This window comes from Panicum hallii, chromosome 9, assembly GCF_002211085.1.
Source record: "Panicum hallii strain FIL2 chromosome 9, PHallii_v3.1, whole genome shotgun sequence".
In the NCBI taxonomy this organism is placed as follows: Eukaryota; Viridiplantae; Streptophyta; class Magnoliopsida; order Poales; family Poaceae; genus Panicum; species Panicum hallii.
Genome location: NC_038050.1, coordinates 23,061,170 through 23,074,457, shown reverse-complemented (window position 1 = coordinate 23,074,457; position 13,288 = coordinate 23,061,170). Strand labels below are relative to the sequence as shown.

General features: G+C 48.4%; 1 protein-coding gene across 1 annotated transcript in view; it reads right to left on the bottom strand.

Annotated features, from left to right (window-relative positions):
• Window positions 1-518: 518 nt before the first annotated feature.
• Window positions 519-13,288, bottom strand: part of LOC112872950 (predicted GPI-anchored protein 58) — a 31,585-nt gene continuing 18,815 nt past the window's right edge. Inside the window, exon 3 of the mRNA XM_025935985.1 lies at window positions 519-593. Within this exon, the coding sequence (XP_025791770.1) occupies window positions 519-593 (75 nt within the window). The remainder of the gene's footprint in view (window positions 594-13,288) is intronic.

Here is a 13,288-nt window from a genome sequence, read left to right as displayed (position 1 = left end):
ATCATACATGTCCAAGAGAAAAAAGAAGAAGAAAGATAGCCCACATGTCAAAAGCGAAAGAGAGAGTCAACCACAAAAAGAAGTTCATACACTTTGGCCACACACGTACACATTTTGATCAAAGAGTATGACTAGTTTCTTCATGGATCTCGATGTTAACTTAGCAACATAAGCAAAGCAAGCTTGCCTATTTACTCCTACCTTGAGCTCCACATAAAGCCTGAGAAGATGATAGGAGAAAAGAAGGTAGCAACTTTTCCTAGGTGTCAAAAGCAATTCCAAAAAGAGTGATTCGAGAGAAATAATTTGAGGAGCAAGATTGTTCTTTTGTCTCAAAACAAAAACCCAAGTTTCTAATCAAGAAGAGCTAGGAACCTGAAGTCTGGACTGTTCCATCCTTCATTTACCTAAGTAAGCATGGTAGCTAGTCAAAAAGTTCACAAGAATTGGAGGAGTCTTGGAATAACTTGTATGCAGGTTTATCTTCAAGTGGCTACATCCACCTCAGTCCTCAACCTTTACTCGAGGATGAGCAAATGGCTAAGTGTGGGGCTGTTGTTGATGATCCTTATCACCAAACTAACCATCAACTCCTGCATCATTTAGCACAATAATAATCACCAAATTAGATAATAGGAGTTTCAACCTAACTATTTCCACAAGCTTTGGTGAATTATGTTATGTAGGCACCCATGAGAAATTACAAGAGAGAAATACACACAAGAACACAGAGAAATACGCAGAAGATCATGTCCTGTGTCACCCCAAGGAAGAAGCTCCCACCTATCATGGCAAACCGATGTATCCAAAGGAAAAACACCAAGGGTCAGGCTCTAGACCGACCTGCCATGCCACCTGAAATGAACCGGATTCCCAAATCGCGTATCCGACTCCCTGTATCATTGTGATAGTACCTGGATCAAGTGCTATCATATACTGAAATCATTCCAATTATAATATCATAGTCATACTTCTCATAAGGTCAATCACGGGTTTAATTATTACATAAATCCATAGGAGTTGTAGTACAAAATTCATTACAAGCCTTTCGGCTAGAGCAAACAAGCAGAAAACGGAAAGTGGTAGCTAGGCCTCTAGCTGTCCTTCATCTTTTGGAACCTCCTCCACAAGCAACTTGAGTGCAGCACAGGCTTCAATCGTACCAACCATCATTGTTGGGGTCAAACTCCGGATCGGATCCTGCAGTATTAGGCTATCCCTAAGGTATGGGATAGGTTCATATCACCATCCGAATGCAAGCTTTAAAGTGGACTATACTAAGGGTATAACAAAAGTTCAAGGGATCAAGCTAGGGTTTTCTATGCATGCACAACAACATATATATATATAACTTCTTCCAACTTTGGACTCGGGCCCTTCCAGCATTCCGGACTCCCGGTCCAACACACACCTTCCAAAATCACCAAGTCGATACGAGGACTCCCTCTCCTCACATCTCAACTATCCTAGGTAGGAAGTCATCTCTAGAGGGAGGTAGAAATCATGAGTATCACTAACTAATAAGAGCAACAGAAGAGTAGGGTTGTCCATGAATCGACGCCAGCCGGTATCGTTAAACCTAGAAGGCTGCCCGAAAAAGATTCAGTGTGGCCGTCGGGTTGCGAGTGGTTTTTAAGGGCGGGGGCCGCCCGATGAACGGTGGCTCCCTCAACTTCGAGTCCTTCTCAAAACTGGCATGAAGGAGTAGTACTGTGCGGGAGTACTCTTCATTGGAGTCCAAGTAGATGTTGAAAATGGGGCCCCCCGGCAAGCGGTGGAGTCCACATCCTTGATCTTGATCAGCAGATCCAAATCCTCCTCCAAGTTGGAGAGGAAGTTAGATCGTGTGGTCCTTTCAAATCAGTTTGGATCCAACCCGACTAGATCTGGTGCGTCACGAGTGGAAGTTGCATTGAAAACGGATATCTTTTCGATCTACTGGGCCAGATCGGGAAGCAACAGATCGTCGAGGTTGTCGATGAACTCATCGAGATCGCTGCTTGGAGTTGATGAAGAGGCCTCCGGCACCTTGGAGTTGGCTAGGTGGCTGTTGAATCCACCCAAACCGTTGGCGACGCAGGTCCAGGAGCTGAAGATGAAAGTTGTGCCCTCATCAAGCATAGCACTGGTGAAGCTGAAAGATGCCATCGAATTCTCCGGTGGATGCTCGATGAACACCCCTACCTAGCGTGCCAGCTATCGGTGTTTTATCGGTGTTTGTAGGTAGCATGTCGCCAAGATTGATGGGAACTAGGGTGCCCGATCTACCTAAAGAATACATTGGAACGAGCTCACCTTATCTTTGCAATGAATGGTTGTATCCAAGAGTGTCATGTTCTCACCATCCTTCCCCTCTTGGTGAAAAGCCATCCTCAGAGTCGATAGTGCTTGAATGGTCATATCTAAGCATGTCATGTCCTCATCAGAGATTAGGAACTCGAAGGTACAAAGGAACCCATGGTTTAGACAGGTTCAGGCCATCGAGAGCGTAATACCTTACGTCCTATGTGGTTTGTATTGCCTTTGATGATGGTCGTCCCTGAGGGGATCCCTGCCCGCCCTTATATAGTCTAGGGGGATAGGTTTATATGGAAGTCCTAGTCGGGTACAAATCCAGGAGTCCTACCCGATTACTTCTCAAATAGTTTCCTACCATATCCGACTAGTTTCACTACTATACGAGTAATCCTACCGTATTACGAGTAGTTACAACAGATGTAGAGCATGGGCCATATCCCATCCCGTATCCTAGGAGAAGTGTGCCACGTGGACAGTCCCGTGTGCCTGGGTCTGACAGCCGGGGATCAGCCAACTGAGCTACGAGACACTGGTCTACTGAAACAAGACTAGGAGCCAGGGCACCATCCAACTTTCCTGGGTCTTGGGCGCATCCTCAAGCAAGAGGTCGCCCCGGGACTGTGAAGCCTCCCTTGCGTCGAGGGGAACGTGAGGTCAGCACCTTCTTCCCCTGCATTGATACTCGATCTTGCTACCGGCTTGGTACCGCACTTGCTAGCCCCAGACCGGGCCCGCCCTCATAATGGGTAAGTGGTGTGCACGCTTAATATAGTCCAACTAGTTATAGTTACTCTCACCTGGTCTTTAGTTGCCGAAGCAGGCATCTTCATCATATGCGTCTCCACCGCAATGGTCTGCAACTGCACCCATTATGGGTGCCCCCAACACCTCAACCAAGTATCCAACAAATTGTACCCGCCACAGGTACTCCATAGAGTGTGCCAAGATACACACCCCAAGCCCTCGATCCACGATCGAGTTGAGTTCGCCCGCTCCTGGCTAAAAGCCCTATCCACCAACTCCTCAAAAGTGATCTCCACTCACGCCAAGACTATTCATCCATTCCCACACATACACATGCAAAGCATAGCAAGGCATTTCATATAATATTCAAGTGTGATAGGATTGCAAGGAGTACAGGTAAATAAATAGGCTATGCAGGCTCATCTCATAGTAACACATCATGAAGCAGTAGCACATCTAGCAAGCAATGCCTAATAGATAATCAGATCATAGATGGGCGTGAACCTGGTGGTTCTTTGAAGTCCTCCTGGGCTTCCGGGTGGTCCTGGCCGTCGATCAGCTCCTCATAGTTGAGTCCGATTCGTAAATATGAGTAAGGGGAAGGACCAAAGTGTAAAAGTGCACAAAAGATGCCAAATAAGACCCAAATTACCACAAAACCTACTCTAATGGTAGTTCATGATTTTAGAAGAATTATAGAACTGGTTTCATAATTTTTGGAGTTTCGGTTAATTTATTACGAATTTTCTAAGGAAAAACCTATTTTTGAAATTAATAAAAGAATTTTAGAAAAGAAAATCACTCAGCAGTGACACATGGCAGTACCAGAGCGTGCCATGTGGTATGCTGACATCAGCAGGGTGGGCCCTGCTGACGTCAACGTTGACCGGCTTGCGCTGACCGGTCAGTGGTGAATGGGGTCAGCGGTCAGTGGGACCCACTAGTCAGTCTCACCTCGAGGCTGACAGGCAGGGTCCACTGGTCAGGTTGGAAAAAGGAAAAAGGGAAAAGGGGGCTCGGCTCCATTTTTGGGCTGAAAGTGATGGGCGGGCTCAATCTGGCCCATCAACTCGCCTCGGCTCGCAGGTCAGCTCGGTTACGAATAGGCGGGCTAGCTCGAGGTTTATCTGCTGGCTTCGGCTTCATTGTGGGCTGACTTGTCTTCAGGCCCAGTAGCACTGTGGGTCGTGTTGGGCTAGGCCGCTTCCCTTCCTCCTTCTCCTCCTCTTGCTGACTGGGCGGCCCCACGCGTCGGCCTCGGTAGGATCCGGTGCGGCAGCACCTGGACCCGGTACGGCAGATAGGTGTGCGACGAGTGTGTGTGCAGACGCACATGAGGTGCTCGGCGATATGCTGTAGAGGCCCCCACATGCGCCAGGCCGCAACGTCTCAGGGGCGTGCGCGGTCACCGTGGCCGTGGCATGACGATGGTGGCGGCGGCATGGCAAAAGGAAACGGCTGGTGGCAAGGATCAGCATGGGTCGGTGTTGGATGTGCGCATGTGTGTGCCCGTGGCGTCCTAGTCTCCCAGGGTCACGGCTCATCGCCGGCGAGGCAGCATGGCAGCGGTTCAAGGCCAAGGCTGGGGATTGGTTGACGGCTTGGGTGTGTATGCACGCGCACGAGTCTTGGCATCCTAGGACCGCAGCGTGGCCGTGCCGAGCGTGGGGTACCAGCATTCCGAGCCCACGGCACGACGCGACGGCGGAGAGGCGACTGCAGTTGCGGGGAGAACGGCGGTGTGATGGGCTCTACAACAAGGGCGGCATGAAGGCTGGGACAGGGTGTTGGGGGTCCTAGAGCTGAGCTAGGGAAGGCTCATCAGCGGTGCCGACAGCACAAGGGAGATGAGGAGCAGTGGCGAAGCTCATCGGTTGAGGCTGGGGAAGACGGTGCTCGGGGCAGCGGAGAGGTGAGGCCGTGGCAAGGCGGAGGAGTGCCGGGGAGCACGGGGTCGTCGATGTGGTCAATCGGGGCGCTGGCTCGGTGAAGGTGCTCCTGCGACGGTGGCGTCATCCTTCTCCCCATGCCCTCCTTCTCCTTCCTTCTCCCTCCTTCCTTCTCCTCCCTCTCAGTTGCGGCAGCAGTGGAAGAGGGAAACACCGAGGCAGCTAGGGCTTTTGGTGGTGGCCTTGCAGCGTTCTTAAGGAGGTTGTGCTAGGGTTCACAGCGCGGGCCCGGACGTCAAGGATGGAGATGGGACGGCCACGGTATGGAGACGCGTGGCGCCATCGCACGGCATGGCGCAGACTAGGGTTTGTGGTGCGGGCTCGGTGGCCAACACGGGAGGCGTGGCGGTTTCACTCCCGTGTCGTGGAGTGAGGATAGGTGAGGCGCGGGTGTGGGGTGACATAGGCGGGGGCGCGGTGGTGACGCAGGCGAAGGGCGCAGCGGTTTCGCTGCCTTGTCATGGGGCGGAAGCGAAAGCGTCGCGGGGGCGCAGCTGGAGGTGGAAGGGAATGCTGACAAGCGGGCCCCGCTTGTCAGCTGCCCGGGTGGGAGGTATAGGGGAGCGGTGGTACGGCTGGCGGGCTGGGCTGGAAGTGGGTTGTGTCTGTGTGGGCCATGCTCGTGGGGGAAGGGGGAAAGGTGCTGGACCGGGCTGTCCCTGCTGGGCACGTTTTGGGTTAGAGGACCAAGTAGGCTTAGGGTAGTTAGCAAATTAATTTGAATTTGAATGGCCCATTCAAATTCAAATTCTACTCAATTGAATCAAACAAATTGGAAGCAACTCAAATAAGATCCAACAATAATTTCAACAAGGTAGATTGCAATAAATCCAAAAGACTCCAAAGTTACACACTAACAATATCGTCCTTAGTTTAATTTCGGTAAAATTTTCTAGGAATTTGAGTAGGAGAGAATATCCTTGCATTTGATCCTAACTAAGAGCGCTTACACAAAAAGTTTTTAAAATTCACAATTTTTGCAACATTAACATTCTAGGTAAAACCTGGGATGTTACACCATCAACCAAAGGCGGTGCCAAAAGGGACCACTTAGGGGTCGACCGAACCTGGATGGGATCCTAGCGCTGTCAAGTTTGGAAGGAAGGACTCTACCACCTTTAGGACATCGGTTATCAATGTTTCCTTGTATAATTCACCCAGGAACCGCCCTTGGAGTAGTATAAAAGGAGGAGCTCACCTCTCACACAACACACAACAATTTGGAGAAGAAGAGGAGAGGGGGATTCCAACTTTTAGAGCTACTTTGTAGAGTAGGTTACGGAGTGTGTGGAGGAGAAGTTAAAGAGGAGAGCCGGAGTTGTCGGGCTCCCTCTACTTGTACCTCGGCGGATACAAACCTCTTTTGAGTAAGTATTCGGGTTCGTCTACACTAGTGAGTTCTTATTGAAGTTAAAGTCTTTGTTATCATTCGCTCATGAGATCATCATTCGTTCTTGAAAGGTTGTTTCTAGCCTAAGGACTTGAGTCTTAAGACAGAGTCTGGCTAGGGTTAGAAGCAGTAATCAATAGCGTAGACATGGTGTCTAGGCTTGAAGTTACCTTTTGTTGCTACATTTCCCCACGGTCTGTCAGGGTAGGCGGCAGGTGATGACAGCCCTGTCCATCCTTCATAGTCCCCCACGTTTGGGTTGGGTGTAGAGTGTGGCAGAACCAACCTGAATTATACCGGCTCAAGTACGCGAGTCCAATTCCGAGGGCTCCAACGTGCTTCAAACGGTATAATCCCTTGGCCTGTCGGGTAACGTCCCGATAAACCACCGATACACAGGATCAATAAGGTTACCTCACACGAAGGTGAGTCCAGAGATACAATCACCATCACAAGTTACATAATAGGGAATTACATTACAAGAGTTTATAAAAGTAGTACAAAGTTTCAAACTTAGAGAAAACAGTACAACTGTTGAAGTTTTGGCTTTTGGCAGCGGAAAACATACGCGATGATTTACAATACGTCGTCAAGACGGATGCCATGCTAAGCCCGGGCACGACATCACTCAAGATCATCAGTATTGGCCGAGGACAGATCCCATTCCACGGACCAATCTTCTGGAAGAGCATAGGGCCATGACAGGGAAAGAGTAGGGTCTTCAAGGGCTTTTCCTGCAAAACATATAACTAGCAAGGCTGAGTATACTAATACTCAGCAAGGCTTACCCGGGACTGGGTATACTTAGCCCATAACTAGACTTATGAGAGCTTATAAAGGTTCTGGGTTTAGTTTCAGCTGAAAAGCAACAAAGAGTAGATCCTTAATTTCAAGTTTTAGCTTTCAGATTCTAGTTAATTATCCATTCTAAGTAAGCACCTATATCTAAGCAAGCATGGTATAATCTTTGGTCAAACGTCATCTTTGATAACCATAATATTGCTCTTGTTACTCTATGTGGAAAAGGGATCAAGCAGTCTCAATCTTCGTGAGAAGCGGACGATTCTGAATCGAATTTAACCTTGCAAGGTAAACCTAACTCACACGCTTGGAACATCCAACGATAGTTCCGAAGCAACCGTTTGCCTTTCATTCCGACTCGTGGACAGGTCCACCACAAGCGACTGCAGGAACATACGCACATCACTCGTGCAGGACATACGTCTGTAGCGCGACTACAAAACCCGTATTCCTGGTTGCCCTTGCAACACGTATTTCCCCAGTCGAACCAAGTAACCAAAAGAAGCAAATCGAGTGGTGGGAGGTATGTCCACTCCTCGGGCCGATTGGCTACTAGGCTTACCGCTTACCCATAACTCACGGCATGTGGCTAGTACTTTCAAACACTTAACCCGCACTTCCACACGCTGCGACCTTAACAGATTTATCAACACAGACGGGGTATCACCTCAATCATGATACCGCACAAAACTCCCGTCCGGCATCCTTATAGTGGTAACAGGAATGTAAACATTACAATTCCTATATCGCGCGAGTGACAGGAAATCACCCGACTTCTACCGGCCCTATTAGCAGAGCATCTAGTCGATATGACCTCAAGTGCAATACATTGGTTCCTAGGATTTATGCATCTAGGGTTTCAAGCAATTCCTAAGAACTTAATGCATAGAATACGTAAATAGATATAGATTGCAGTGTAATAAAATAGTAGGTTATGTCCGGGGCTTGCCTTTACTGGTGGGTCTGAAGTCAGAAATGTTAACATCTTCCGAACTTTGGTTCGGGGCTTCAGATATTCCCTTGGTGACATTTACTTGATCTTCAGGAACATCCGCCGTAGACTTCTGGAAGATCTTGTAGGAACTGCGTGCGGAAGTAGTCGTATCTACATGCAATGCGACATCACATTCAAAGCATGCACGTGAAGCTATTTCACCTCACAACAAAATTGCAATTCAACACTCCTTTAACATATTATTTACATAACAAACAAAAGACTTGCAACTAAACTTGGATAGAGCTATAGGGAAACAACTATTTAGAATCAGCTACTTGCTGAGGGTTACCACAGAGCTGATTGGAAACAACGAGGGTTTAGCTGATTGATGAGTGCATCGGTTTCCTAGGTGATCGATGAAATCATCGATTACCTTGGCAGAAGGATGATTCCTAAAGTAGTTGTCTTAACTGAGATGTGCTTAGGTGTTATTTAGGTAACTAAGTGTGGTTGTATCGACTCGATTACGTCAGCACAACTATTGAGTGACGTACAGCCGATGGGGTATGGTTAAGGGTATAGAACCGATAGATATATAGCCGATTTCTCAGTTGATGAATCGACTGATAGAAGTGTATAGATAAGGGTGGGAAAACTAAGGATCGATCGGCCGTGTTTGACCGATACGGAAAACGACTAGAATCGGCTTGGGTCGGCCGATGGTAAGAACCTTAAGATCGTGGGTGTCTCTGATATATCGGCTATGTGTAGCCGATGTAGAACAGAACAAAAGAACTGTATCGGCAGTAGCCGATACTAGAAAGGTAACAATCGTATCAGCTAACCAGTCAATGGTAGAAGCATCGACTGACAGCTGTTACATAGAAACACCATAGACTCAAGAAAATTGATGCTTAGCGGCTGAACCAAAAGCTGATGCTGAGGCATAACCGTAGAGATGTTTTGGCTAAGCAGCAGACCTACACAAACTAACAGGGATCCTTTTACGACAAAGAACTTAAATAAACGGCAATCAAGACGAGGACAATGGCTTGATGGTAGGGATATGAGCTCTAGGGTGATAGGATTAACTAACTATCACACTTCTCCACTTAAAACATACACCCTATAATTTATCTTCTAGCTATAACACAAGCATACAATATAAGGCACAATAAAACATTCATTCTCTAACATTTGACCTAAACCACTCATTAAAGACTTTCACTCAAGATCACAACATAAAACTTATAGGTTTTGACTTAGGGTTTCAAACGAAACTGATTTTACATTTTTATGAACTTCTTATGGAAATCTATGAAATGTAGAAGTTCATCGATTTGAAATACAGAAAGCTTTGGAAATTTTACAAGGAACATCCTAGAACTTTCTAAAACGTAGCAATCAAGTCCCTGGTCCGGGAAAATAGATAACAGGAAAATAATGACGATATTCCAGCAAAGGAATCGCTGGCATTAAGAAGATTCAGTGAATAAGGGCAAACCTTGCGGTAGCCTTGGTTATGAAGAGGAACACGCGGAACGTGAATTCTCGCGGTGAACGGGATCGGTGAATAGGATTGGCGACGATAAGATGAGCTCGGCGATGACGAAGATTAGAAGCTGCTGGATGTCGTGAATCCCTGGGACGAAATGACAGAGCCGGATTGGTTCGTTATACCATCTCTTCCGCGAACCTCAGAGTTTCCTTGTCCCCGGACTGAACTTCCTCTGTTCACATACTCTTAGCTCTTGCTCTGCTCGCGCGTGGCCTGTCATCTTGCACGCGCTCACGCTTACGGAATCGAGCCGAGCCGGTCACCGGTAGAACACTCTCGCTCGCATCCACGGATGTGCTAGTCCAAATCCGTTCGGACCTTCGTCTTCGCTTTGCCACCTTTCCTCCGGCTCGCCGTGCCATAACTGTTCTTCCGCTTTCACAAAGATCGAGGTCTGTCCGCATCAGGGCCGCGCCTTTCGTTGTCTTCTCCTCAACGGCTTCCGACATCCTCCAAACACGGCCCTGCTGTTCCCGTGCGAATCCGCCCTGCACGCTGTGCAGCTGCTCCCCCGCTTCCACCTGCCTAACCTGTGTTCGCCCGGCCTTGCCGCATCACTCCTGTGCTCACACACGCGTGTTTGCGCCACCTGGGCCTACTCCTGCCTCTGCCAAGCCACTCACACGCGCGCGCCAATCACGCCTCCGTGCGCGCTCCGCTCAACACCTATCCACACCTCCCACTTCCGTACGCCATCGCTTGCACGCTCGCGCCACCCGCTCGGCGTCGCTCACGTTCCTGCCGTTCCAGCACCGCCCGCGACCCGCTCCAGCGCCCACTCGCCTACGCGCCACCGCGCACTGGCGCCTGCAGCCGCCAGCTCTCCAGCGCCCCACGTCCACGCGCCGCTCCGGCTCACGCCACCCGAGCCGCTCCGCTCCATCTCACGCGCCACAACCGTCACTCGGGCTACCGTGCTCGCCCGATCCTGAGCGCCTGCACCAGCTCGCCTGGGGTCGCCAGTCACTTGCCCAGCTCGACGCCTGACCTGCACTGCCACACCTGCATTCACCTCCACGCTGCGCGCTTCTTCCCCCGCTTGCGCCACCTCCTAGGCCGCGCTCGCGCCCCGCTCGGGCCGAGCCGCCCGGCGCCCGCTGCCAGCTTCCGCGCGCGCTCGCCTTGCCGGCCGCACGCCGCCCAGCCCCGCGCACGCTGCCGCCCCACCACCGCGCCGAGCCGGCCGCCCCAGCCGCGCCTGCTCGCCCAGCGCGCCGCCAGCCGCCAGCCCGCGCCGGCCCCGAGCCGCGCCGCCCGCCTCCGCTCGGCCGCCTGCCCCCGCGCGCCGAGCCGCTCCGCGCGCTTGCGCGCACTCCGCCTGGGCCCGCCTAGCGCCTGCTGCCGCCTGGGTCGCGCGCTGCCCCAGCGCCGGCCCAGCGCCGCGCGCCTACCGCGCGCCGAGCCGCAGCCCCGGCCGCGCAGCGCCCCGCGTGGGGCCGCCGCCTGCGCGCGCCGCCTGGGCCCCGCTGGCCCGCTGCTGCCGTGAGCTGTCCGAGCCAGAGGAAGAGGAGAAAGAGAGGTGGAGGAAGGGTAGATGGAAGAGAGAGACAGAGATAAGCACTGCCGGTGGAGAAGATAAGACAGACGCCAGGGGAGGATAAGTCAGAGAGAGAACAGAAAGGAAAGAGGAATGGTTTTCTCCAAGGGCGTATACGCAAAATCAGAGAATTGCAGGGGCTTATTTGTAAAACAAAATTTCCCGTCAACCCAAAGCCCAAATGAAGAAATGCCCAAAATGAAAGTTGGAGAGTTTTTCAAACTCTACAACATTGCTTTAGGGCTCAAGTTCAAAAACTCAAAATTTATATTTTTACACGTGAAGTTTTGAATAAAAGTTGGATTTGAATTGCTTTTGTCCTAAAAATGTAATTTTATAAATTTCAGGACTTAAATGCAAGTATTTATGACACGTCATAATGACGGGATAGACTCGTCATAATGGTTGGATAGACATGTCATGATGACTTGCACTTTTTACACTTTAGTCCTGAGTAAATTTAAAAGTTACTTTTGTAAATCAAACATTTGCATAAAAGGGCTTGCACTTTTATAAAATTACACAAACATCCTTGTTTTTACCATTTTACCCAAAAATTTTACACACTTCAACATACACATTTCCAATGAAACTTTTGAATAAATAAATATATATTTTTACAAGGGATAAAATAAGAAAAACATGTTTACAAAACCACTTTTCACTTATTTTGAAATTACTCTAATCCAATTACATTTTGCAAAAACAACCCTAGATTTTTCTGTAATTACAAAAATGCCCTTTTTACTTGCACTTTTAAATTTTCAAAAGTTTCACATAGACATACACAAGCTTTACACTTAACGAACACATATTTCACACTAACAAAATATATTCCTAGCATTACAAATACATGAACTGTCACAGCCCTCCCCCCTAAAAAGAATCTCGTCCCGAGATTCGAACGAAAGACTCTTAAGGGAAGAGAAGCAAATCACCCAGCAAAAACAGCAGAAAACAATCACACCAGAGAAGGTTGATGCTGATGGTAGAAACCGTTGAAGTGTAGCAAGATGAGTATAACGAGAGCATGGATAGATATGGATGAGTTTGACAAGAAAAGAGAAAGAAAGGTGATCAAATTCTCATAGAATTGAGATCAATCATGAAAACGATAAATGTCAATGACATTCATTACAGAACTTATGATTCACAAGTGAGGATAGTACAAGGGATTGACAAAGTGATGTTTGAAATATTCTTGCTCAGAGTGTATTACTTAAATAATTTTAGATGATGTTATTGCAAAACATGCCTATTGAGACCGATGCAATCAAGGAATAATGACAAAATGCTCCATCCATGATCGTGATGCATTGTTTGAGTTTTATGATTACAATAATGGTGCAACACGAGAATGGAGGATTCCATGCACGACTGAAATGGTGCATATGCCACAAGGCAATTATCATGATGCTGACCAAATGATGCAGACACCATGATGCAAGGATGATGATACTTGCAATGCATGCACATATGAAATGCATGAAGTATGATGCATACCCTTATGAGTTAATGATGCATATGACTCGCATCCTACAACCGTTCTTTCGTAACTAACACCTGGGTAGTCCTATATCCTTAGACAAAGATTAGAAGTTAGGACACTAGTAAGGTTGCAAAAAGAGAGATTGCAGTGGGGTTATGTCACATATACCTAGTCACCAGTGCGCCCCTAATGGCTCAATCATATGGCTGCAGCACACATGAGGCCTTAGGTTCCGACACGGCAACATGATCATGTGATTAAACACCACCACAAAAGAGGAATAGCAACCCTATAGTGCCAACAGCAGCAAGATAGGTCTTAAGAAGCCGAAGACAACCTAAAGCTATACAAGAGGCACACTCGATAGTTAGTCTACGGGCTTTCGATGATGATGCAACACCATGCATTGACCAAAATGGTATATGTTATGATGCATGACTTTTTTGCCGGGAGAATTGTATGCAAAAAGTAATTATTGTCATACATCTTTTTAATTTATCCAAAATCATCTGAGCAAAAATCGAAGGTGCAACTTTCAGATGTTGTAACCAGAATAGGCAATAAGATATGGTACAACATCGAGAG